The sequence below is a fragment of the Gekko japonicus genome, unplaced genomic scaffold (genome assembly GCF_001447785.1).
Source record: "Gekko japonicus isolate JY-2015 unplaced genomic scaffold, Gekko_japonicus_V1.1 scaffold190, whole genome shotgun sequence".
NCBI classification, from domain to species: Eukaryota; Metazoa; Chordata; class Lepidosauria; order Squamata; family Gekkonidae; genus Gekko; species Gekko japonicus.
In genome coordinates, this window is record NW_015160841.1 from 198,970 (window position 1) to 225,408 (window position 26,439).

Below are 26,439 nucleotides of genomic sequence, written 5' to 3' on the forward strand. Positions count from 1 at the left end.
TCCCTACACTTTACAAGTTGTCCCCCACAACAAAGACCCAGTGCATGAAAATGTTTTACAGATAAGCAAGACTAGTTTATTTGCCCCACCCCCAAAAAGAAACAGATTCAGGAAGCAGAGACAAGAATCAATGGTCAATGGAAAAAAAGAATAGGAAATGATTCCTTCAAAACCCAAGGAAAAGCCTTAGTATCAGGGTGCTGGCAACCAAAACGAGGGATTTGCACTGAAATCCTGTTGATACTGTTGTCACTATCTGCCTCCAGACCATTTAGAGACATCCATAATGGGGGGGGGCATGGTTGTCCCCCCCTTTCCCTTCAGTTTGTTTGGAATGGCCATGTGATTCTGATGAGGGAAAAACCAATGAAGAAGCAAGTGCTTCTGAGCACATGCCTGATCCCTGCACAGACGACAAAGGCAAAGCGACAAGAGAAAAGCAGTTGCAACCAGGTCCTCAAACTAGGCCATAAATCCCAGTGACAGAGTATCATTGCAGGAACTTTCAAATTTCAAATTTATTAGTATTATGGCCAATTGACCAGCAGTGCAGTAAAACAATGCAATAATAAACAAGTACGATCACCAACACTCACAGACAATAGTACCATCATAGTGCCAGCCACAGACCCCCAATTAAGATCGTAATTCCATTCCCTAAATTCTAAGTCTTGTCTAAAATTCTCTTCAGTCTGTGCTTTATGTTAAAAACTTTCGCTTATTACTAAAAAGCAATATTTTGCTACTCCCAGAGTTACCGACTTCTTGGTATCTTCCAACAAATATTTCAGCAGCACAGTATCTGCAAATTTCAAATAGTTGTCCAAGGGTTTAAATTGGGCAAGTAAAGGAAAAATTAGCTGGTGTCTCTCTCTGAAATAGAGTTTACAATGCAAAAGAATGTGTGTGATTGTTTCAACGTCTTTATCTGCACATAGACAACATCTTTGATGGATAGGCCAACGGAGGTACCTTCCTTGCAGTAAGTTAGAGGGGAAGGCATCAAAACGCGCTCTAGAAAAAGCCCATCTATACTTTTCATATGTAATGTTAAAGAGATAGGGTGCTGCTGCAAATCCAGGCCAAGATTTTAGGTTACTGTACATCTTGGGTAAAAGCGCTTCATCAGTTTGAACCTCAATATCAACCAAGCGCTGATGAACTAAAGATTTTGCTTTACTCAGACCCATTTCCAGAAGATTTGCTGGACATAACCCGATCATACCTAGCTTATCTATTATTCTCATTGCAGGAACTGTACGCTGCTCCTCACTGAGACATTTTTGCAGTGTCATTGGCTGTAAACATCGTTACCTTATTAGGGCCTCAGACAGAGTATTAACAGAGTATGGGAATGGCCAGAAAACATCGCTCCACATCTTAAAATTCAGTTCAAAAACCGACTACTTACTGCTATGGCCCACCAGTGCTGCAGTCTGCACAGTGCATATGCAAGTATCAGAAATTTAAATCGAAATACTGCCAGGAGCTACAATGAGGAGAAAAAGAAAGGACTTAAGGATTTAAATAAAAATCGGACACCAAAGATTATTAGTATTTTGATGTACATGACTGCTTTGCCCTTCCCTCTTTACCTCTCCTCTCCCAATGGCATAAAGTTGGACCCCCGTGGCGTCTTTAAGACCAACAAAGTTTTATTCAAGGTATGAGCTTTTGTAAGCACACACACTTCTTCAGATACAATGAAATGGAAGTTACCAGTCCATGCATATAGGGGGTTGGCATATAATGTATAACAGGGGTTGGCATATAATGTGTACATCTTCAATTATGTAGTATGCTAATTTGCTGCTAATAATGTTGTATGCTAATTTGCCTATATGCATGGACTGGTAACTTCCATTTCATTGTACCTGAAGAAGTGTGCCTGCACACAAAAGTTCACACCTTGAATAAAACTCTGTTGGTCTTAAAGACGCCACTGGATTTGAACTTTGTTCTGCTGCTTCAGGCCAACAGGGCTCCCCACCCGAATCTACTCCTCCCAAGACACCCTGGAGACAGAAGAGCTCTGCACACACACACACACAGACACGGCCCTTCCAGCAGCTTCAGGCTGCCACTTCCTTATTTCAGGCTTAGCAGAGGGGAATTCTCTCCTCTGATTTCTTAACTACTTCCTTAACATCACAAGCGAGGTGGTTACACTTTATGAGGTCAGTCACCCTGCTTTAGTCACAGTCATCACTCACAACACTGCAGACAGCACATTTTCTCTTTAACCATGGCCGCTTACAAACTTAAACTTTTTTTTTTGGAGAATCATTCAATGCCTTGATCAGCCAGGTAAGCCATTTGAGTTAACCCTCTGGGGCGAGTTTCACAATAGCTTAATATACTGCACCAGTAATAAATCACATCCTCCAAGGGGCCTTGCTCCAGAAGAACCAGATTCATTTGCATCCTAGGGCAGCAGGGCCCCTCTGTCGTTCTCCCAACCCTCTTCTTCGGGTCTCCTGCCTCTGTGATGTTTCCCACAATCCCCTCCATTCAGTCTCTTTATCTCAACTCCCAGTCTCTTCTCTCCATCCCATTGCCAAGCAGATATCCTACCCTGCCTTCTTCTGCCAGCCGCCAAGTCTCTGGGTGCCCTGCCCCCTTATTTCCCCTTTATCTGGGGATTTCTTCCCGTTCTTCATGCCAAATCAGCACTGTAGTTCTTGCTGGCCCAAGACTCACATGAAGCTTCGCCTCAGCCCCGCTGACACTGCACTTCCCTCAGAAGCCACGATGCATGACATGTGAGCTTGATTTCTTGATTGGTGAACATTTAGATACTTGCAGCCCCCTCCTCTCTCCAGCTGGGGACCCAAGCAGCTTGCAATGCCATCCTCCCCTCCACCATTTTACCCTCACAGCAGCAGCCCCAAGAGGGAGGGAAGGCAAAGAGAAGGCGGCTGGCCCAGGGTCACCCAATCAGCTTCCAAGGCAGAATGATGGTCCAGACCCCAGGCCACACTCTGACCACAGCAACGCCTGTGACCACGAGGACATCACAGCAGCTGTGCAGCCAGGGCCCACAATTCCACACCCCAAATTCTTGGAGCAGTTTCCAACCATGTCCACCTACTTTAAAACAAATACATAGAATGGGCTCAGGTGGGGTTTTTTAAATTTTTTTCAAAAGAATTATCTGATAAGCTTATTAAGTTCCATGATAAAAATATTTTTCAATTTATTTAAAATGTTTTTATGCCCTCTTTCCACCCAAATTACGGTCCTCAGGGCGGTGAACAGTCAAAAACATCAAAACAAGCTTTCAAAAGTATGTATGACAATTAAAGCAGCCAAAATAGTCCAGACTAGCCCGATCTCATCAGAGCTCAGAAGCTAAGCCGAGTGGACCACGCTCAGTACTTGGGCAGGAGACCTCTGAGAAAGTCCAGGGTTGCTAGGCAGGTGAAAGGGGAATGACAAGCCACCTCTGAGCATCTCTGGCTTTGAAAACCCTACAAGGTCACTGTAAGTCAGCTGCAACTGGATGGTGCTTTCCACCATCATTATTACAATTAAAAACAGTTAAACTATTAATCAGTATACCCAATCCTGAACGAACCCCAGAGTGTGGATCAAGAAATGGGAGATCCCAGATACAAATTACTCCCAAATACAAATTCAGATCAAAAAACAAGAAAAGATATAGCAAGACCCAACGAATGAACAGAGAAAAAATAAAACTTAAACTCCTGCAAGCATCAAATGACTTGTCTGTTAATACAGGAAATAGCAAAGAATATAAGATAGACTAAGCAAAATTACTTTGAAAATGGGAATAAATCAACTAGATGGCTTGCTTATAAACTATGTAAAGAAAAGGGGGGAAATTATAAAGATAATAAAAAATGAAATGGGAGAAGAAATAAATTGGAAGATCTAAAGAAAATAGTGGAATGGTATTACCAGAAATTATATAGTAGAACGCAAACATCTCAACGACAAATCAAAGACTATTTGGAATTAAATAAACCTAAAATATTCTCAGAGGAACAAAGGAAAATTTTTAAACCAACCAATAACATTAGCTGAATTGTCAGACGCTATAAAGAAACAAAAAAAGGGAAAACTCCAGGCCCAGATGGGTTAGCAGCAGAATTTTATCATCTGTTTGAAGATCAACTAATAATCCCTCTTAAAGAAGTATGTCAAAACGTAAGACTAGAAGGGAAGACACCAGATTCTTGGAAAGAAGCTTTGATAACACTGATACCTAAACAGAATGCTGATGAGAAAGAAATTAAAAATTATAGACCTATTTCGTTATTGAACGTAGACTATAAAATATACGCTTCAATATTGGCATATAGAATGAAAAAAACATTGTCTCAGATGATCCATAAAGATCAAGCGGGCTTCCTACCGAAAAGACAACTGAAGAACAATGTGAGGATGATATTAAATGTCTTGGAATATTATGAAGCACACCCAGAAAAACAAATGGCTTTGATTATTTTAGATGCCGAGAAGGCCTTCGACAATGTTAACTGGAATTTTATGCTTGAAATACTTTCATATGCTCAAGCGGGCACAGATTTCCAGAAAATGGTTGAAGCAATCTATATTAAACAATGAGCAAAGATTTTGATTAATGGTAATCTAACACAGGATATTGAAATTTATAAAGGAACGAGACAAGGTTGTCCCTTTTCACTGCTGTTATTTATTTTTGTTCTTGAAGTTCTAAATGATGTAATCAGAAAGGACCGACACATTTTAGGCCTTAAGCTAAGAGGAGAAGAGTACAAGCTTTTAGCATATGCAGATGACTTAGTGTTTATTCTAAAGAATCCTCTTAACACTACAAGTATATTGATAAATGCATTGCAAGACTATGGAACTGTGGCAGGACTGAAAATTAACTGTAAAAAACAAAAATATTGACAAAAATATGGTTAAAACGCAAATTCTCCCACTACAAGAAAAAACAGGTTTGGAAGCTCAAAGAAAGATTAAATATTTAGGAATAAACATAACAAATAAATGCAGCTCTTTGTTGGAGAATACTTATATTGAATTTGTTGGAGCTCTTTTTTGGAGAATACTATTGAAATCTATTAAGAAAGACCTGGAAAAATGGAAACAATTTCAAATATCATTTATGGTAAGAATTTCCACCATTAAAATGAATGTATTACCAAGATTGATGTTTTTATTTCAGACTATACCGATTATTCTAAACCAGAAGTATTTAAAAGAACTTGAAAAAACGTTATCAAAATTTATCTGGCAAGGGAAGAAAACAAGAATAAAACTTAAGGCTTTACAAGATTCCAAAGATAGAGCAGGCTTTTCCCTTCCAGACTGGTTACTTTATTATAGAGCAGCAGCACTGAAGAGGATTATAGAATGGCTTACGCTAGAAAATCAGAGATCGCTAAAACTAGGACATGATTTATTACTAGGATGGAATGCATTTTTATGGTATGGGAAAGCGGACTGTCAAAAATATTTTAAGCAACACTGGATTAGAGCTTCCTTAATGAAAGTATGGGAGACAACAAAGATTCAATTTTACAACAAACTTCCAAAGTGGGTTGCACCTTCGGACACTTTTACAAATCCTAACGTGTACCAAGAAGAACAAACAACAGGATATCAACATATTCTAGACTGTAAGAATAATTTGAAATCGCTTCAGAGTTTTACATGGTGGCAAAAGGTACAAATGGAATCTAGATATCCTAAAGATAAACTGTTAGGCTTTTATGATAACCCTTTAGAAATAGATAAGACTCTTTTGTATGTGGAAAAATTTTTATTAAAAAAATGTATGCTTTGTTGTTAGAATACAGGATGCAAGACAAAGTAGTGAAAGATGTAATGATTCAATGGGCAAAAAATTGGGGCCATAATATAGACTTAGATCAATGGTCACAGATTTGGAAGAAAAATATAAAAATGACTAAAGCCATCTCTTAAGAGAATATATATAAGATGTTCTATAGATGGTATATTACCCCAAACTTGCTAACTTTGATTCAAATTGTTCAAATCAATGTTGGAAATGTCAAAATAAGGTGGGATATGTGGTGGTTTTGTGACAAAGCCAAAAAATATTGGGGCTGGATACCTGAAATATTGCAGAAAACGTTAAAATGTTCTATACCCTTTGTACCAGAAATATTCTCGTTAAATATTTTACCTGAAAGCTGTAAAAAAATGATTCTTATTTGATTTTGTATGTAGTTACTTCTGCTAGAATTTTATATGCAAAACACTGGAGAAGAGTGGAAATCCCTACTAAAGAAGAGATTATAAATAAAATCCTGGAAACAGTGGAAATGCATAAATTGACTTTATTATTGAAAGAATACCCAGAAAAAAACTTTTGAGAATACATGGACAAGGTTCTACACTTGGTTGGAAAATTATAATAATTTAAAGTTATAGTCAAACAATACATCGGTGAGGATACAAGAGAAGAATTTTGTTATATTGGCAATGAGTGAAAAAAATTTTTTTTTTGAGATGAACATTTGACCAACATGGTTTAGTTATTAGGCATAAGCATTATAATTATTTGAATATTTCCCCCTGAATATGTATGTGTTGAATGTATGTACAAAAATTAATAAAATACTGTTAAAAAAAGAAAAGAAATGGGAGAGAGATTTAAAACCTGAGAAAGGCAGGGAAAATTCAGTTGTAGCTGACACACTGAAACTTCAAAAGATACTGACCAAGATTACAGTTGGCATTGGGCTGTTAAAGAACGCAAGGGGCAGCAGGAGAAGATGGTGACAGGACAGGCTGTGGAGGAGGGAGAAGGGGCAGGCTAATGCCACACTAGCGATCAGAGGAGGAGAGAGGAGAGAAGGCAGTGCTGGTGGTGATGACAGGACAGACAAGCAGTGCAGACAGGACCTGTGACCAGTGTTCCCTCTAAACTGAGTTAGTGTGAGCCAGCTCACAGTTTTTTAGACTCCGGCTCACACATTTTTATCTTAGCTCAGGAAGGATGGCTCCAGAGCAGACTAATCTATGCAGTAGCCAAATTGCTCACTCACAACTTTAATGCCAGGAGCTCACAAAGTAGAATCTTTGCTCACAAGACTCCACAGCTTAGAGGGAACGTTGCCTGTGACCCACATATCTGGCACGCTTGCTTCTCCAAACTTCTCCCGCCCATCAGGTGGCCAGCAGAGCCAGTATGGGCCTGGAGCAGGAAGGGCACAGGGTGCAAATCTGACTCCAAGACTCCCTCCCACAAGCCATTTCCAACCAGCTGGTTGCGAGTCTGAGCCTGGAGCTGAAAACAGTGCCAAGGGGGGTGGAGAGTTGGAGCAACCTCCCCCCCAGCACTTTCAGCTTCAAAGCCGGTATGGATTTATATGGCCAGTTGATTACGGTCCTGGAGTGCAGAGCATGGACAGGTTTTCTGCGACAAGCCAGCTCCACCCACCATTTGGTAGGCAGAGACTTATCACAGGAGGGCCCAAAGAAACCAGCAGGAGAGGGGATAGTGGGATGCCCCCTCCCCCCCAGGACTCCTCAAGGGGCCCCTGCTTGCAAGAATTGCCAAAGGAGTCTTCACATTACAAACAGAAAACACCGTATGGACACAATAAACTATAACATCTGAACTGCCAAGCTTTGTCAGTTCTAGCACCATTCTGGTGCGAGCAACCAAGCCTTGTCCTAGCTCATTATCTACCCAGCGATTCGAAAGCTTTGGCAAGTAGATAAATTGGGGACCACCCGTAAGGGGGTGGGCACACCACTCCCTTGGGGAAGGTGTTAGCTACCGAATGTGACTTCTATGGCGCGGCAAGATCAAAAGATGAAAGATCTGTTTCAGCATCCCTGCAGTGGAGTGAGTCGGACAGGCGGTGGCAGTGTGGCAGCGCGACATCAAGAAGCCCTGACGTCATCAGCCAGCCGACAAGAATACATGCCGTCAGAACACGACTGATCCAGCCCACAGATGAATCCTCCGGCCAGCTACAATGTGTGTGTATGTTGTCTTCCCTATCCCCCATGAGTATTGTTAGTCCAAATGTCATGAGTAACTGTAAATCGCTCTGAGCCCACAGGTGTGTGGGAAAAAGCGATCAATAAATCGAAAGTATTATTTATTATTATTATTCTTAGTTCACAAATTAGAACTGAAAAAAGCCTTGTACAACCTAGGCCCCTAAATTAAGAAACTGGTCAATAAATGGCCAGCGACTAGAGCAAGTGAATTCTTTCAGATATTTGGGGATAGTTGTGCAAGCTTCTGATGTTAAAACATCTCATAGCAATTATGTGGCTGACAAGGGAGAAAGGACAGCCCTTCGTGTAATTAAATTTCTTAGGTCCAAGAGGGGTCACTTTGCACCAGCCGCCCTTAAACTTTTTAAAACAAAGATCTTACCCCAATTACTTTATGGGACATTTATAGCCCCCCCCCCCAGTCTTGTTTTACCCCTCTGGAACGGGTTCAGTCAAAGTTCCTGAGGGCTGTTTTGCAGGTCCCCAAATGCATCTCAAATGTAATGGTACGGCTGGAAACAGGTATGCCAAAGGTAGCTGCTAGAATTGTACTTTCCTCGCTTTTTCTTTGGCTTAAAATAAATATAAACCCCCAAGGCCTCCTTCCTTTAATGTTGCTGGATGATTTTCAATCCAGTTGGCAAAAGGCAGTTCAAGTTAGAATTGCGTAGCTTGGATTTTCTTTTGCAGCTCTTGTGCAGATGGGGAGAGATTTAGCTAGACAATCTTTGAGACAGAGAGTGGAAGACATTGAACGTCAGTCTGACATTTCAAAAACATCCAATTTTACTGTTGTTCCTCAAACGTTTCCTTCACATTCCAGCCTCTTATCTATGTAACCTTGAAAATGTTAATCAAAGAAGAGCTTTCACCCTTGCCAGATTTTCAGCTTTGCCATCTTCAGCTATTGAGGGCAGATATAACAAAATTGCCCGGGCTGAGAGATTATGCCCTTGCAACAGTGGTGAGATAGAGTAAATGGCACATGTCCTTCTTTGTTGTTTTTTCTACAATGAAACTAATACTGCCCTTATCTCCCCGTTACTTGAGCTCTGTCCTGACACCTCCAACTCCGGGATCATTAACATACTTCTCTCTGATGTGAGTATAGAGACCACCCGGAAAGTTCCTAAATTCTGCTCCCAAGCAAATCATTTGCATTCTATATATACTTCCCAACTTAATGTGGAAGATAGTAGCTAATTGTATTTTATATTTATATTTTTATGTAGTTAGATTAGAAATTGCTGCATTTGTATTAGTATTAGTTTTAGTAACTTTTATACACTCTTATATTTGTATACCTTAATTTTTATATTTTACCAGGCTATGGTCATTCTTTTTCTTACTTACTTGTATTCTGGTCGTGGACTGTAAATAAAGTAAAGTAAAAAAGACCTAGGCCAGTGGTACCTCAGCATCTCACTTGCAGGAAGAAGATCTGTTCAAGGTGCCATCCAGTGGGGGGAAAATTAATCAGAGCAACACCTTTATGGTCATGACCCCTTTATTAAGGACTCCCTCCCCAGATGTCTGTGTACCTCTTGTACTGAAATGTGGTGATTTCTATGTATTGAACGTACCAGGGTTCTCTGGTGAGGAGCTATATCTATAGACTGGTTTAATTCTACAAGCAAGGTAAATGTTTATTAATTAAAAATACTTACAAAGATATCAAAATATGAAGAACGATAATCATACTGGAGGACTTCTTTTTCTAAGTTTCTCTCAATGCCCCCATTTACCTAAACAGAGACAAAATTTTCTGGTTACTAATATAATTTGGAAAAGGTACATTTGTTCACAAACATTTTCAGTTTTCAAAATCACTGCGACAGATATTGCTACTCTGCCATACAGCAGAAAGGAAATCAGCACAAGGGAACCAGGAATCTCATATCAACTACTGAAGAAAGAGATCTGAGCTGTGAATCAAGAAGTCCCTGGTCCCAAACTTGCCTCCGCCGTGAACTCACTAGGTAGCCTTAAGCGAAGCATTCTCTCTCCATCTCACCCTCTAGCTGCAATAAATGGATTTTTTAAAATTGTTACAGGGCTGACGTGCAAAGTATTTTGCTTCTCCCTACACTCACGGGCACAGTACAGAACAACAAATGTGAGTTACAGAATCTAAGAAGGGTAGTGTGTTTTTTTTTTTCATTTCGGCTTACAGAAGCTGCAAACTGGCTGGAATCTCTAGACTACCAATTCCCTGGCACCAAAGAAGAAAATATTTGTGTTTCTTCTCAAGAGATGGTTCTGATGATACTCTGAAGATGTTTGGGGTGGGACCTGGCTCCCCCCCCCCAAATGGTCTACTCACATGTACACAGGCAATGCCAGTCTCCTTCCCATGAGCTCAGGACTCCATTGTAAATCGCTTATACAACTAGAGTGCCTACAGAAGCAGGGTTTTTTTAAAAAAAGAACAAGTCCATCCCAAGAGTGTTGCTCAAGCTGTCTCTCCAATGCAGCTATTCATATACTTGGGTTACAGTGGGCTTAATTTTTTCCCCTAATATTTTAACTGAGGCAACAGCAGACATCAAGAGAGGCAAAACGTTTGCATGCAGAGGGTTATTTACAGGCACGCAAGCTCTGGTTGTCTAGTTCTGAAGTGCAGCACCTCTGTCCCTTATTTCCAGCTGCTTTAACAAATTCAGGGTGGGAGTGAGGATGGGAACTTAAGCAGCAATGCAAAGGTACTACAGTTTGGAAGAGGGACAAGAGCACCAATGCACACAACCCCTCTCTCCTACCGCTGCAATTCTATGGACTGCTGCAATAAGCAGTTATTCTCATAAGATCAGAGCAACAGCACTTGCAACTGTCAACTGAAGAGGCCACTAGATGTTATTCAGAGATAACTGGTGTTTTTTTTTAAATCCCTAGAGGAAGCACCCCCGCAGTCACAACTTGCAGGGCTTGTTAATCTTACACCTGTCAAGCTTAGTTCAACATTAGCAGAATGGAAGGTTTTAAACAGCACCTCTGCCAGAGGTCACGAAGTCAAGCAATATCATTTGTCACTTACTGAAGTTATAGTGCAATGATAATAAGAGAAGTAGTTTGGAATATCCAGCCTCTGTACTTTCCTTAATGGACTTGTGGTATCATTTCAACAGATACATGCCTACTGATATACTTTTAATGTGAAAAAGAAGCCTTTTCAGCCATATACGATAACCCACAAGAAACTCATAGGAGAGGGCAATCTCAGAGATGACAGTGCCTGGCGGTTGCCCCATTTACTCACTCACCTGACAGCCCACCTGCTCCATGCTATCACCAAGCCCCTCAGTCATCCTCCCCTTCTGCCTCCTCCATCTCCACCCCTACTGTGGTGCCCCGGTGGTGGGGGGTGGCAATGCTGGCTCCCAGGGGTGAGGTATCCCAGCCTTCTCCCCCCGCCTCTGCTCACTTACTTCTCTGACTGTAGTGCTGCTGCCTTCGCCAGCCTGATGAAAGAAGAGGCTCATGCACAAGAAACTCACAGGGGAGAAGGAAGCTTGCTTACCTGCCCCCCCCAATGGTCTGCCTGCCTACTCATCCCCAACTCTACCACACCAAACAATTCTAAAAGAAAGCCACTTAAGAGAGATTCCTACAAGATTTGTGCATCAACAGATATAGAAGCTGTTTAACTCCATCCCCCCCCCCTTAGCACAGCAGTGGTAGTTCCTGCTCTCCTCCCTCCACTGCAGCACCACCATCCCCCCTCCACCTCCTCTTGTCTCCCACACACAGCTGCTGCAGAGGACAGTAGGCTGACGGAGGCATCCCCTCTCCATCCATTTTTTTAACGTTCTCAAATTTTTCTGCAAAACTGGGGGGGGGGGGCCTGCCAAATTGACAGAAATACCTCTTTCTCCGTGCATGGGCAGGCGTTAGTTGAAAGCGGACGCGGGTCGGGGCTGGGGGGGGGGGGGGAGGGAGAGAGAGATGATAGATATATCAATGTAAGCTGTTGTAGTGTAGCTCAGGTTAGAAGAAGACAGGTATATATCTCTTCCAGCCATGAACACAGTCAAGAGCTTTAAAGCTACTACATCGCAGCCCCTTTCTAAAATATGGAAATGGCACAATCCCTCTGTCAACTTACTCAGCAATAAAATTACTGAGAATGTCAGAAGCACAAGGAACAAATAACTGCTACATAAATGCTGAATTACCGGCTAATCATTGCACTTCTAGCACTTCAGACATACTGCCAGGCTTCCATAAAATGTTTAAAACCAGCTCAGCCTACACATATTAACTATCATAATTACCATAAAATTAAATATAAAGAACATGTAGAAAGATTCCTGGTTCAGGTAATATTTTTGCTTTGAAGATATTACCTAATTACTCTGCAAGCTACCACACCAAACAATTCTAAAAGTAAGCCACTGAGGAGAGATTCCTACAAGATTTGTGCATCAACAGATATAGAAGCTGTTTAACAAATGAAAGCGTAGGCCACTATCTGTATTTACGCAAAGGAGGTAAATCACACTGAGTCTAGTGGGTCATACTCCCGAGTAAAACATGCATAGGATTTCACCCTTTTAACCACTAATAGATTTATTTTCTTAATTCTGAACACAAGAAACACTTTTGACAAAGGCTTCTCTTAAGAGAAAGGGTCCTTCCACTCCTCCTTAACAATCAAAGGAACAATACTGCTTTTTCCACAACACCGCTGGCATACATCTACCAAATTTGTAGCCTGACAGCATGGCACACGGCCGTCATTTTTCCCACTCTTTTGCAGAAGCAACCTCTCCATTACATACTCAATATTTAAGCTGCCTAAGATCTTATAGAGAAATGTGAGAGTTCTAAAATTCCAAATACCCACAGAAATCCCAGAGAGCTCACAGACTAGACAACAATTTTATGAGCAGAAGATCCAACATTCTCATCCCACTCGGAAGCCACACTGCTGGGGGCAGGGGATGAAATACAATGAGAAAAACGTGCTGCTCCAGTCCATGCACAGGAAGAAGAATGGTATGTCCAGGTTGTCCTGATAACAACAGAGCCTTCAGAGGTGCTGCTCTGCTTAAGTGCTTCCTCTTTTTCTATCGCATAGTTCAAATATAGCGATCGTGCAGCCAAAGCAAGGCTACTGTACCTGGCTCCTCCCCCTCAACAGGGAAATGACCAGCCATCCCGTGGGAAGGGAGTAAAGGGAATACACCTTGGTAACTGACTATCCAACTGTCCCCAAAAGAGTGAGACTAGATGAAAGAGGTGTATGAAGGGCTTGATGAAAACATAGTTATGTGGGACGCCACCCCAGAGTGGCATGTCAGATGAGAGGGAAGCATCCCCAGATTCACTGTGTTTTTAGTATTCTGTGTCAGGCAACTTTCCAGATCTAAAGGCAGGACAGAGATCAAATCAACAAAATGGACCATTTTCTTGTATGACTTTCCAAACTAGATTAAATGACAACTGGCTCCTATTTTAAAGTCATAACTTTTCTGGTTCTACATCCTTCAAGCTATGATAATGCATGCTGTGTTATGTGGCCCATATACTAGCATGTACCATGTACTTTTGTATTATTTTATTACACTAATTGAATGACTGGGTTTTTCCCTTGATTATTTTCTGACTGGGACACTGGGTATAAGGTAACCATCTGAACAAAGACTGAAATACCCTAAAGAACTGGTCTACCAAATGATAACATTTTTTCCAATAATGACCACTGGACTAAACCATTCACTTATTATAAAAACACAATTCTACTTTAAAATATTAGTTAAGTAAGTAGTGGAACAATTCTCCAAGCCAAGAATATTTGTTAAGCAACTCACATTTAACTCTATTATCCACAGCAAGGTTACAAATAAGAGGTCAAAGGTGACAAACAAACAAAAAGTCCTTCGGACATCAGATATGCCTTTTTTCTCTCTGTTTTCATAGGACTCAATTCTTGCCATCAGCTGTGCGGGGTTGATGGAATGAACATCCCGTAAAGAAGGACAGGAGCCCAGACTGCTGCCGTGGGCATTTTCTGGATCGTCTGATAACCGACTCATTGTCACTTTGGTTACTGTAGTTTTTTTCCAGTTTCCACATCACTTTTAGGATTATCCATACAGGAAAGTTCTCTAGAAAAGGAAAATTCCATAATTAGTCATGCCCACCTGATTGTTATTAAATCAAGCTCTACTTGGTCATGTAACATTCTTGGGTTATTGTATGGGCAACAAAATATACTCAACAGAGTATTACTACAGAGCAAGGAGGTAGAACGCGTTACGATTATTCAGTGTCTCAGTGTCTCTAAAAGTGTTAGAATAATGAACCTTCATTCCCAGGACTGGCCTCTTCTAAAGTTTTGGGCTTCTCCAGAGCAGGATGTGTTGTGGTACAAAGAGACACAGCCAAGAAAAGAGTCTTTGTTGGTCAGTCAGTCTCAATCTCTCAATCTCTCTCACTCACACCCACCCACACACCCCTCTGCATGTCAAAATGTTTTCCACTTGCTCCTAAGGCTCTTTGCATTCCAGCCATAGTCTCCCATGGATGCCTCAGTCCTAAAATTCTTGAAGGACAGAGGCCACAGCAGCCATCCTAGCACAACAGAATGCCACAATAATAATAGTAGACAACCGGGGTGACATAACTAGAAAGTTAGGCAGCTTAAAGCAGGATTTCCACACTAAAACTGACAGAAGTGGTCTGAAAAGTTGCCCACTCAAATAGATTGCACAACAGGTAACATAATAGGTAACATAATATGTATTATACTAACACCTGCCAGCATATGCCTACTAACATGCACGAATACAAGAGTTCACGTTTCAAGAGCATGAAAATTTAAATGATGCATAACTCTGAAACAAATCATATGTTCTCACACTCGGACATATAGATAAATATAGATATATAAAAATAAAATGCTTAGAGAGTTCTTGTTAGGGAGCCATTTATGTTTTCAGTCCTAGCTGAGAATGGACAAGAATCACATGCAACAGTTCAAGCCTTGACGTCTTCTTGACCCAAACATGTAGAATTAACTGCTGCAGGAAGTGGTGGCTGCTGCTGCAATGCACACAGTTTCAGGAGGGAACTGGATAAACATATAGAGCAGAGGTCCCTGAGTGACTATTAGCCACAAGGTATAGAGGGAAGGGAACACTATGTCTGAGGCAGTGATGCTCTGTATTCTTGTTGCAAGGGGGGGGGGAGCAACAGTGAGAGGGCTTCTGGAGTTCTGGCCCTGCTGGTGGACCTCCTAATGGCACCTGGTTTTGGCCACTGTCTGACACAGAGTATTGGACTGGATGGGCCACTGGCCTCATCAAGCGTAGCTTCTCTTATGTTCTTGTGTCTGAAGTCCAATTTACAGATTACAAAACAAACCACAAGAGCCATTTCAACTGCATTCATATTTCCCCTGCCTGTCCTAACTGTCGACAAGATCAGCCACACTATGGCTCTGCGCGATACATCCACAGGAGAGCAATATAACCACAGCCTGACCTGCCATGACAGCTCTGCAACAGACAACTCAAGGCAATGTGATGTGGCAATACAACAGTGTTCCACAACCAGACAGCCCGATTCTGGAGCAGGAATCTGATAACTGGACTGAAGAAGTGAGGTACGGGGAGTGGGGAAAACAACAGAGGGGGTGTGGCTGTGACAAAGGAAAGCAGTGCAGCTACCGCCTTACCCAGATCCATTTAACACCAAGATAGCTGAGCTTGTGGTTATGCTCAGTTCCTTACCTTTCCCACCACCTTGACTGCACATCTGTAAACATAGCAAAGAGACTATTATAGTCCATTTCAGTGTATATATTTTCACATTCTTAAAGTCAGCTGAGATTAACAGATTTACTCAATAGTTATTAATGTTTCTTTTAAAAGTAAATGTACATAGCTAATTCACCAGTCACTTATTTACCTTAGAATTTCACCTATGACAATACAGGTCTGAAATAAAATCAAGCCTCTCTAATATTTAGTAAATAACCTATCATGACTCAAGTTCCACAGTGGAAGGTAGACAGGGTGAACGTGTACTGAACGACTGCTACTAACCAAGTATATAGAGCTGACTCACATCCAAATACATTGCTTATTGATCCCATTATCTACCTATTTCAAATGCCCAATGTACTTACTCATCCGTAACAATGAGCCACCACTGCTCGGTGATGAGATGTGACAGATGATAGTGTCATGGCACTGTCCTGAACTGTACATATCACCTTCCCTATAAACTATGTTATCTATTTTCTTTTTTCTTCATTTCCTGTGACCAACCTGGCAATTATATCCCTGCCACGCATCAGGTACAACAAAATATTTACAATCCTGATTTTGACTACGACACCCATGAGTTACAAGAAACATTTTTAGTACTGACTTCCATTTCAAGTAAATACTTTCTCCAGTGTTGCTTCTACAAGGTGTCATCTACATCTCAAATGGTTAATGTTCTTCACTCTAGGCTAGCACCTTGGTTTACCCAGGAGTTGCAGCTGATGAAGCAACAGCTAAGACAGCTAGAGAGACAGTGGCGTCCGGTACCTCTCTTTTATTTGGTGTGGTTAGGTATGATGTGGTTTTACATTTCTTGTTGTTTCTTTCTCACTCAATGTATGTAATACTGCCACCAGGAATACAATTCCAATATTTAATTAATCTTTTCCACAGTATTGTGCCCAAGCTCTAAGGCTCCTTCGTTGGATTATGTGGTTCTGAGGATAAGACTCTGGGTTAACAATAAACAAGATAAAACTTTGGTAAAAGAAGCGTATTGGTTACAAGATGTTTTGTTAAGTTGCTCAGTAAAATCTTTCCATTTTTACTCAGGTCTCTATCAGCTTTCCCCCCTCACTCTCTTATAATACTCTGACAATATTAGATTTTACCTAAATTGCCCCCTGAAGTACTTTTCTTTCTCTTTTAGAATCTTAATGCCTTTCACAGCACCTCTATATGATTCAAGTTGGAAGACTACTTCTCAGACGCTGTGTAGATTGACAACAACTGACAGCTACTGACTGCTGACTTCTAACGGAACACCCTGCCTTCTCTCTCTCCACATACCCACACACCTCCTAGCCCCACCCACTCTCTCAGTCACCAACCAATCACCTCACTCATTCCTCTTTCACCCCCCTTGTTCTTCTAACACTTACCAACCATTTAAAGAAACATTACAAGGACATTTATGAGATCCTATGAGTTGGCAGTCAAAGCTGCTAAGATGCCCAGCCCAATTATTTAGAACGATTCGGTCTATGACTGTTCTGCCACAAGGCAGACCAAATGTTAGGGAACTGGACATTGGTTGTGAGGCCTTTGCGAGCTACTTCGCAGATAAAGTCCTGTCGCTCTGCCATGACCTCCCCACCACCGTTGAGACAGTAAGTGAAATCGAGGCTCCATGCATGTCTTCTAGTCAGATTATGGATTATTTCAGTCCGCTCAACCTGGAGGAAGTTGACAAATTGCTCTTAACTGTATGCCCCACTACATGCTGCCTTGACCTGTGCCCATCATGGCAAATTAAAGCTGGCCACAATGGGTGTCCTAAGGGAGATTATCAACAAGTCCCTCTCAGAGGGACTGTTCCCTAGGGCACTCAAGGAAGCAGTGGTTCGTCCCCTCCTGAAAACGCCATCTCTGGATCCAGCTAAACTGGCCAGTTTCCAATCTGCCCTATTTGGGCAAAACAATTGAGAGGGCCATGGCAAACCAGTTACAAAACTTTTTGGATGACACTTCCATTCTAGTTCCCTTCCCGTCCAGTTTCCGCCTGGGCCACGGGACAGAGACAGCACTGGTCACCCTCAAAGACAACCTCTGGAGGTATGTGTATTGGGGCGGATCAGCGGTGCTGTTGTTATTGGACCCGTTGGCAGCGTTTGACATAGTCTACCATCAGTTACTGATCCACCACCTCACTGACACTGGAGTCCAGGGATATGCCTTGCAATGGCTGGCGTCCTTCCTTCAGGGTCGGGGACAAAGGTTGGCGCTAGGGGAACAGCTATCCCAAAGACACCACTGATATGTGGAGTGCCCCAAAGGGTGGTGCTGTTCCTGATGTTATTTAACATCTACATGCGCTCCCTTGCCCAGATTGCCCGGAGGCATGGGCTGGGATGTCACCAATATGAGGATGACATCCAGCTCTATCTGTTGTTAGGTGGCCAGTCTGACTCCCAACCAGAAGATCTGGATCGGGCGTTGCAACCCATGGCTGGATGGCTTAGACTGACCTGACTGAAATGAAATCCGATGAAGACGGAGTTCCTGTGCCTGAGCTGAGGAGGGATCTCACTCCCGACCTTCAATGGAAAGCCATTGGTGTCAGTGCTAGAGGTTAGGAGTTTGGGAGTGCTCTTAGATGCCTCCCTAACAATGGAGGCCCAGGTAGCAGCCACTGCTATGTCAGCTTTTTATCCTCTTCAGCTGATTAGGCAGTTGGTTCCCTACCTTGAATGCAACAACTTGGCAACAGTGATCCATGCAATGGTCACCTCGAGACGGAACTGCTGCAATGCTCTCTACATGGAGCTGCTCTTGTCCCAAATCTGGAAGGTACAGCTAGTGCAAAATGCTGCAACCAGGCTTTTGATGGGCCCTCCCTATGGGGGAGCACATGCAGCCTGTGCTGAAAGCACTGCACTGGATGTCAATAGCATACCAAATTCGCTTCAAGGTGCTGGTTCTTTTAAAGCCCTTTATGGTCAGGGGCCTACATACCTGAGGGACCACCTTTCCCCATACGTTCCCCAGAGAGCACTGTGTTCAGGGTCCTAAAATCAACTGGCCCTCCCAGGTCCTAAAGACACCAGACTGGCCATATTCCCAGATTTGGTGTAGTGGTTAAGTGTGCGGACTCTAATCTGGGAGAACCGGGTTTGATTCCCCACTCCTCCACTTGCACCTGCTGATGTGACCTTGGGTCAGTCACAAGCTCTGGCACAGCTGTCCTTGAAAAAGAGCAGTTTGTGCTCTTCCACCAGGCCTTTGATTAAGGAGCTGCATCAAATAACTGAAAAGTGACAGTGCCCTGGACCTCAGCTTACCACCAACATCCTGTGCCGCCACATAAATACAGAGACCAAGATGAGCTGACTGCCATTACAGACCATCTGAACACATCATCATGACTGTTTCTGCCATCTGCGGTGGCGCAGGCAGTTAATACCTGCTCAGTAACATCATTCGAGCAGCCACTATGGCTGTTCGAGTACCACCGCGGTCGAGGTGAGCTCTCGACCCTCGTCCCAGCTCCTGCCCACCCAGCAGTTCGAAAGCAACTTAATTGCAAGTAGATAAATGGGTACCCACCCGTAGTGGGGTGGGGGGCACCCTGCCTAGCGTGGTGGTTGAGGACGACGGTGACGGCGGCAGCGAGATATCGGCTCCAGAGGACGGCGTGGCATGGTGATGCGGCGGCGGCGGCAAGCGGGCGCAACTGGAGGAGCGATCCCTGGTGGCTGGACGATGAAATACCGGGTGGCCGCTGTCGAGGAAAGGGCGCGCGATGACGCCGAGCGCAAGCACAGCGGAGCCGGAAAGGACGTGGCTGAAGCCGGAAGGAGGCAGGAGTTGCGCGCCTCAGGAAGAGAGAATTACCACCCAGCGCCGAAAAGAGCACCCCGCCAATACCGGAGCCAACGGAAAAAAGAAGACCAACACCAACCACCACCATAGGGGTGCTGGTAGGTTCCCCCACCCCAAAAATATGTGTTAGCACCGACCTGTAAGCCGCTCAGAGACCCCCTAGACAAGGGGGTTTGGGCGGGATATAAAGTCGAATGTAAAATTAAAAAAAAAAAAATTAAACACTGCTATTACTATTAGATCTGTCACTAGCACTTTACGATAATGGATTGTCTTATGCTTGTTTTATCATTTGTTATTTATGTGTTTTAATCTCTATGTAAGCTGCCCTGACCCTGCTCCAGTTGGGAGGCCAGGGTACAAATTGATGAAATAAATAAATAATAACGCTTCAAGAGTCACCGCCCAGTCACCAGCCAGAGCAGCTTTTGTAAACTGAGCCCCCCCTCCAAATAATCAGCATGTTACATACAATGATTAGTACAGGTGTGGATAAAGGCAGGTAGGCCAATAAACATTTATGGACTCATTTGCAAGGCAGCAGACAACTGAGCATGCTAGGGTGGGGGCTTTAGTTGCCTCCTCAGTCCAAGTAGTTAGAGAATTATGTCCTTAATCTAGTAAACGGCATTCTAGAAAGTCATGTCTGTCAATCACTGCCTCAGCTTTACTTTTTTCTGTTTGTGAATGACATTTATGTATTTGCAAACAGGCCTGGGGGACTGGTTCAGATTCCCATTGTACCTTGAAACTTCCTCAGTGACCTTGGCCCTGACACCATTCCTGAGCCTAACCTACCACAGATGGTAACAGTGAGAATAAAGGATAGGGGACAGAAAAGAAGAACAAGGAAGGTTAATCAATTAAGATTTATCACACAGTAGTGCTATCCACACACACACATATTAAAATACAAGCACAGGCACTTAAGAGTCCTGTCTGTCTGCTTACTAAGCACTTATGAATTCTAAATCACAATATCTCCTTTCAGTTTATCCTTTCCTGATTCAATTATTCAGTTTATCCTTTCCTGATTGAAGTACCTCCATAAGAAACAACAACAACTAAGATCCTGCCATGGGTGCCTGATAGGTAGTCCCTTCCCCCTCATTGTGTGTGTGTGGCCCTAGTAAGGTAATGTAATTAATATTTGTACACTGTAAACCGCTCAGAGCCCTTAGGGGGTGAGCGGTATATAAACTGAAAGTTAAATAAATAAAAATAAATAAATTAAGCTATCTTTTTTTAAAAAAAGATTACACAGAAGATAAGCTTCCAACTAGGGAGAAAAATCACAGACGGCTATTTAAACCAGCAGGCATTCCAGGAGAGAAGTGAAAGAAGGGATAAATCAAAGTATTGTTGGTTCTTTTTCTAAGTCAACAGACTACAACACCACAACATTTAGAGGACTGCAACCCAAGCAAAATGAGAAGTCAGAACTATTTCACATATTTATGCAGTGTCTACCACACATTTTTTTACTATACTTAACTTAGAGTAGGAGGTAACAGACAATCCTAACACAAACCCTTACTGTAAGTGTAGCTGCTGAAAACATGCCTTCGTTACAGATATACACATACAACAAACATATAATAGGCTTGATCCATCCCTAATCATATAAATGCATCATGTACATGGCCTACATCCTTATCAAAGCATGCAGCTAATTAAACAGAACTGGAGAAATACCTTTGGAACTACCTGTACTCTGAGATCTATCCAAAAGCACACTTGAAGTGGCAAACTATGATTCTTATAACCAGGGCTTTTTTTGTAGAAAACGCCCAGCAAGAACTCATTAGCATAATAGGCCACACCCAACAGCAGAAACTCATTAGCATATTAGGCCACACCCCTGACAGTGCAGCTTCCTCCCAGGATCGGCTTCCCCAGGTGCCCTGCGGCTTGCAGGGTGCATGGGGAACTCGAGGAGGGGAGGCAGTTTAAACTGCCTTCCCTCCCTGGATTGGCTTGACTTCCCCAGGCGCCCCACAGCTTGCGAGGCACCTGGGGACCCCGAGGGGGGGAGGCTGTAGGCGTGGCCAATTCGGAAGCCAGCCGAAACTCTGTTCCTGTGTGTTCCTGCCCCAAAATAGCCCTGCTTATAACTAATGACTGTGCCTTGATATTTACGTGGGAACAGCTTACAGTCAGCATGGTGCAGTGGTTAAGAGCAGCAGCTCTAAGCTGGAGAACCGGGTTTGATGCCCCATTTCTCCAAAGGAAGCCTGCTGGGTGACCTTGGGCCAGTCACAGTTCTGTCAGAACTCTCTCAGCCCCACCTACCCTCACTAGGTGAATGTTTTGGGGAGAGGAAGGGAAGGCGATTGTAAGCTGCTTTGAGACTCCTTAAGGTAGAGAAAAGTGTGGTATAAAAACCAACCTTCTTACACTCTTTGTCCTGGAAATAATTTAAATTATGAAAATAAAGCCGGAATATCTAATTGCTCTGGACTATAGAACTAGTACTGAGTGCAACTGAAGCACATATACAAAAACATGAGCCACCTGTGAAAAGGAAACAAATAATTATGAGCCATAAGCTTCCTGGATATGACAGTGACTTCATTCAGACAGTTATTCATTTTTATAGCACCTCTCACATAACAATCCTGTGAAGTAACCCACAATTATTTGCATTTTAAAGATGGGGAATAAAAAGGGTGAGTGACTCAAAAGTCCAGTGACTGCAACATAGTGTTTCATTCTTTGTGACACAAAAGAAACAAGAGCGCCTCAGTTTGCTATGACCTAAAAATTTCACATAAGCAGGGAGAACTAGGGAGAGTAATACTGAATATTTCCCATTCATGAGTGAAAAGCAACAAAGCAGTAGTGCTTAAAAGCTACACAAAGCATATTTAACAGGTTCAGCCTTATATTTACTTACATACAGAGGAAACGCAGAAAAGTCCCCTCAGACTAATGAAGTAACACCCATTATCTAAACAACACATCTCAAATCACTAATAAACCCAACTTGACTTTTATAGAGCCATAGTAATGGCAATGCAAAAAAACACACACCCTACCCTCAGATGTCCAACTGACCACGTAATATTACGCTGCCCCCTTGAATTCTGAGATATTTATTCAGCCCTCTTCTAGCAGTGAGGGGAAAAACACTCAAGGCAAAAACTCCTTCTGTGCCACTCAACAGCCCAGTCAGTTGAGAAGCACTGCAGTTTCTGCAAGGAATGTAAAACACGGGATTACCTGGGGGAAAGCCTTACACAGAACGAAAAGGGCAGGTGGGAGTTATGTGCTGCGGGGCAGGCAGGTGAAGAAAACAAAGTTCATGTGGCAGGCAGGTCCAAAGTAAACATGTGAATAACAGAGTAACATGGAGAGCTGGCCATTTCTGCAAAGGAACAACAGCAGCTCCTCAAACTACTTTTGAACCTTAGGGGGGGGGGGATACAAAAAGCAGCTTGGGAAGGACTGATTTCGAGAAAACCAGCTAGTGAGAGATGTGTTGAGCAGCATCAGACTTTCCTAATTCTTCCACTCATACTGTAGCCTAGCCTTTTTGCTGTTTGAAAAACAACCAACCCGGGAGCCTAACTACATACTGGTACACCTGTTAACAACCTATCTAGGTTCCAAGATTCATGATCGCTCCTTCTAGGAACCAGCATTAGCAATGTTAGGGTGTCTAAGACTTTAGTATTGGCTTGGGCTGGAAGTTCAGTTTTAATATATTATGTGTTTGCCCTGAGCTAAGATTTCATTTTCTTTTTTTATAAATTTATTTTCAGTTTCATTGTAGTTAAGATCGAATGGAGGCGGAGCCGGGGCGACGCAGCGACGAGGGGACGCAGCATGGCTGGAGCCTGATGGGACGCATAGCCGGAAGCTGCGCCCCGAAGCAGCTGCACGCCGGAGGAGGAAAGTCATCAGAGCCTGCCCTGAGATGGTCGCCAGTCATCCGGATCGTCAGAAAAACAATGTCCGAGGCCCGCCGGAGAGAAGGAAATACGCCACATGGGTGCTGTTGGGTAACCCCCTCCCCGTGTAATTGTGGCCCTAGCTAGGTAACCAACTACATAAAGTAGTTCATTGTAAACCGCTCTGAGACCCAGTAGGGGTCATGAGCGGTATAGAAATTGAAATATAAATAAATAAATAAACCACTTTATCTTTACAAAAGAAAATTACAGCTGAAAATATTTTAAAAATCCATTCTCATCCACTCTGAGAAAAATGCATTTAATATTGGATTTCTCCTACTGAGAGACATGCTGAGTTAGCTACACCAAATAGTTATGATGCTGTGTTTAACACTGGTGATGTAGGAACATTTTTTCATCTTAAACTTTGTAAAAAAATTCCTCTTCCTTTCTGGACTGAGCTGATGTAGCCACACCAATCCATGCTCCAATAACCTTAAGTTTTAACTGCTGTAATACTATGGATGCTGCCCCTAAACACAACTTGGAAGTTTCAGGTACTACAAAATGCAACAGTTTGTCTCCTTACTAGAATGAGGCACTATGAATTTATTACAACTGAACTGGTTACCAGTTTGACTCCAGGCTCAATTTAAGGTTCTGCTTCTTAAATTTAAAATCCTTAATGACCTGGGGTCCACATATCTGGAGATGCATCAAGTGGCAGCTACAACCTCCTGGGCTACTTCTCTTGGCCATGTCCTCCATTTATGTAGTTCACATATTCTCAGTGTCCTGAGGTTCCCACCTCCCTTTTTTGTGAAAATCACTGCCTGATATATGTGAGGCCTCTTTGTCACTTGCCTTTTGCTCAGCCCATAAGTCAGTTTTGACCAAAGTATCTTTAGTAGGGCTTTTTCCCCCAGTGGCGTTGAGTTGGGCTTTGTGATGAAGATTTAAGGTAAAGGTTCCCTTGCTTGAAAGCCAGTTGAATCCGACTCTAGGGTTGCGGTGCTCATCTCCGTTTCAAAGCCGAAGAGCCAGCGCTGTTGTTTGGCTTACTGTGCTTCATAGAGTGTTTTTTTTTAAAGCAAGATGGGATATACATTTTTAAACAGTAAAACATGTCAATCCTTGAACTATACAACATGCATTTGTCAGGGTTTCCGAGTCTTCCCTTGCCAAGTGCACTTTTTGTTGCTGTAACGGCATTATAAAATAGTTGCAAAATCTGTACAACTCTGAATACAAGTCTTATACAAAAGGCTTTCCTAGAGAGTCTATACAGTGAGCATCAGATACAACTCTGACACATGGTGACCTTGATGAGAGTAGATCCGCAAGATCCATTGGATATGGACCTGTTCGCAAAGGGGAAAAACCCTTACCAGTAACTGTCAGGTAACATGCACTCAGGTCTCAGTGTGGAGCCACATGCTGCTACATGTACATGTTGTACAACTCGGCAGTTTTTTTCTTTCACTAGCTGAAAAAGCAGCCCATCCTCAAAAACAAACATGCATCTCCCTAGCCATCATACAATTTTTCTAAAGACAGGAAATAACCACAGGCCTAGAGTTGTTCCTACATTACAATCGCCCTGAAGTATCTTCTCACAGATGTGGAGGAGTCATTCATACTAATTGGCCAACTCATTTAATTTAGAAGGCTATTTATGTATACCACATAAACACATACGTATGGGGACAGATGAGTCACCAACTTTTAAGACTACAGGTGAGCTCAGAGGTTAAACGTCATCTAATATATCCTCCTTGCCCCTAAGAACAGTCTAATTTGCTGTTCTCTCATTCTGACACTCTTAGGTGCTCAATTTCACAGTTATTTAGCTTGTAGATACAGCAGATAAAATTAGACAAATCGTGAAGTACAAGCTCCTTCACCTGACTTCACAGTTACATTCTGAGACGAATAGCTAAAAAAGGACACGTGAATGTGACAAGCGCATGTACCACAGCAGAGCACTTGTTGATATGTAAAACAGACTGTTTTAAACAGTATCATTACAGCCAGTGTGGTATACTGGTCTGAGTGTTGGACTAGGATCTAGGAGACCCAGGTTCAAATCCCCACTGTCCCAGGGAAGCTCACTGGGTCTCCTTAGGCCACTGGTTCTCAGCCTGATCTACACAAGAGAAGAACGACGATGAAGTCACTCTGGGTCCCCACTGGGGGGGGGGGGGGTCCCTTCTGGGGGGGGGGGGGAAGCAGGGTATAAATAGCTAAAGGAACTATAAGGCTTTGTATAAACACTATGAGACTGGAAACCAAGACATTCCAGACACCCAAATGCCAAGTAACAGCACTTTACTGCCTGAGTCATCAGTCTGTGCAGAACAAACAGGCCCCATCCCCCAGGACAGCAACCCCTGCACCCCCTGAAACAAACTGTGCAGCAGACTTCGCTCCACCCACCACTCACAGAGGACCATCTTCCTTCAAGCTTCTTTCTGGCAGATTTCCACAGGCAAGCGGATCCAAGCTCCCTCAACCCTACCCAATAGCAGAAAGGAGCACCTTAAAGACTCACAAAATATGTGGCAGGGTAGAAAGGAGCACCTTAAAGACTCACAAAATATGTGGCATGGGTATCTGAAGAAGTGAGCAGTGACTCACGAAAGCTCACCCCCCCCGCGCCACATCTTTTAAGTCTTTAAGGTGCTCCTTAAAGTCTTTTAAGTCTTTAAAGTCTTTAAGGTGCTCCTCTTTTCCAGCGCGACAGACAGACCAACGCGGCTACCCGTCTTGAGCTAAACCAAAAGGACGGGGCATAAAAGCTAGACCCTTGGGGGACATCAGGGCACCAGCCCAGCTTCCTCTGCCTCCCTGCACACTGGTCAGAGGCAAGAAGCGCATCAGACAAACATGCAGACACATCCCCGGGCGAGGCCCACCACAATGTGGCAGGGGGCCACATTACTCACAGGCTGAATTCG

The 26,439-nt window shown here is 43.0% G+C and overlaps 1 protein-coding gene across 5 annotated transcripts in view; it reads right to left on the bottom strand.

The window, feature by feature from the left end:
• STARD3NL (STARD3 N-terminal like) overlaps positions 1 to 26,439 on the bottom strand; it is a 34,891-nt gene that overhangs the window by 6,297 nt on the left and 2,155 nt on the right. The window contains exons 1-4 of one of the 5 annotated variants that reach the window (XM_015419321.1): positions 21,282 to 21,330; positions 13,878 to 14,099; positions 9,660 to 9,737; positions 1,412 to 1,489 (exon numbers count right to left, since the gene is read on the bottom strand). In XM_015419321.1, coding sequence (XP_015274807.1) covers positions 1,412 to 1,489; positions 9,660 to 9,737; positions 13,878 to 14,027 — 306 coding nt within the window. In that variant the 5' untranslated portion in view covers positions 14,028 to 14,099; positions 21,282 to 21,330. Of the gene's footprint in view, positions 1 to 1,411; positions 1,490 to 9,659; positions 9,738 to 13,802; positions 14,100 to 15,725; positions 15,751 to 21,281; positions 21,331 to 26,439 lie in introns of those variants that run through there. The other 4 variants (XM_015419290.1, XM_015419314.1, XM_015419306.1 and 1 more) reach the window with 4 other exon arrangements.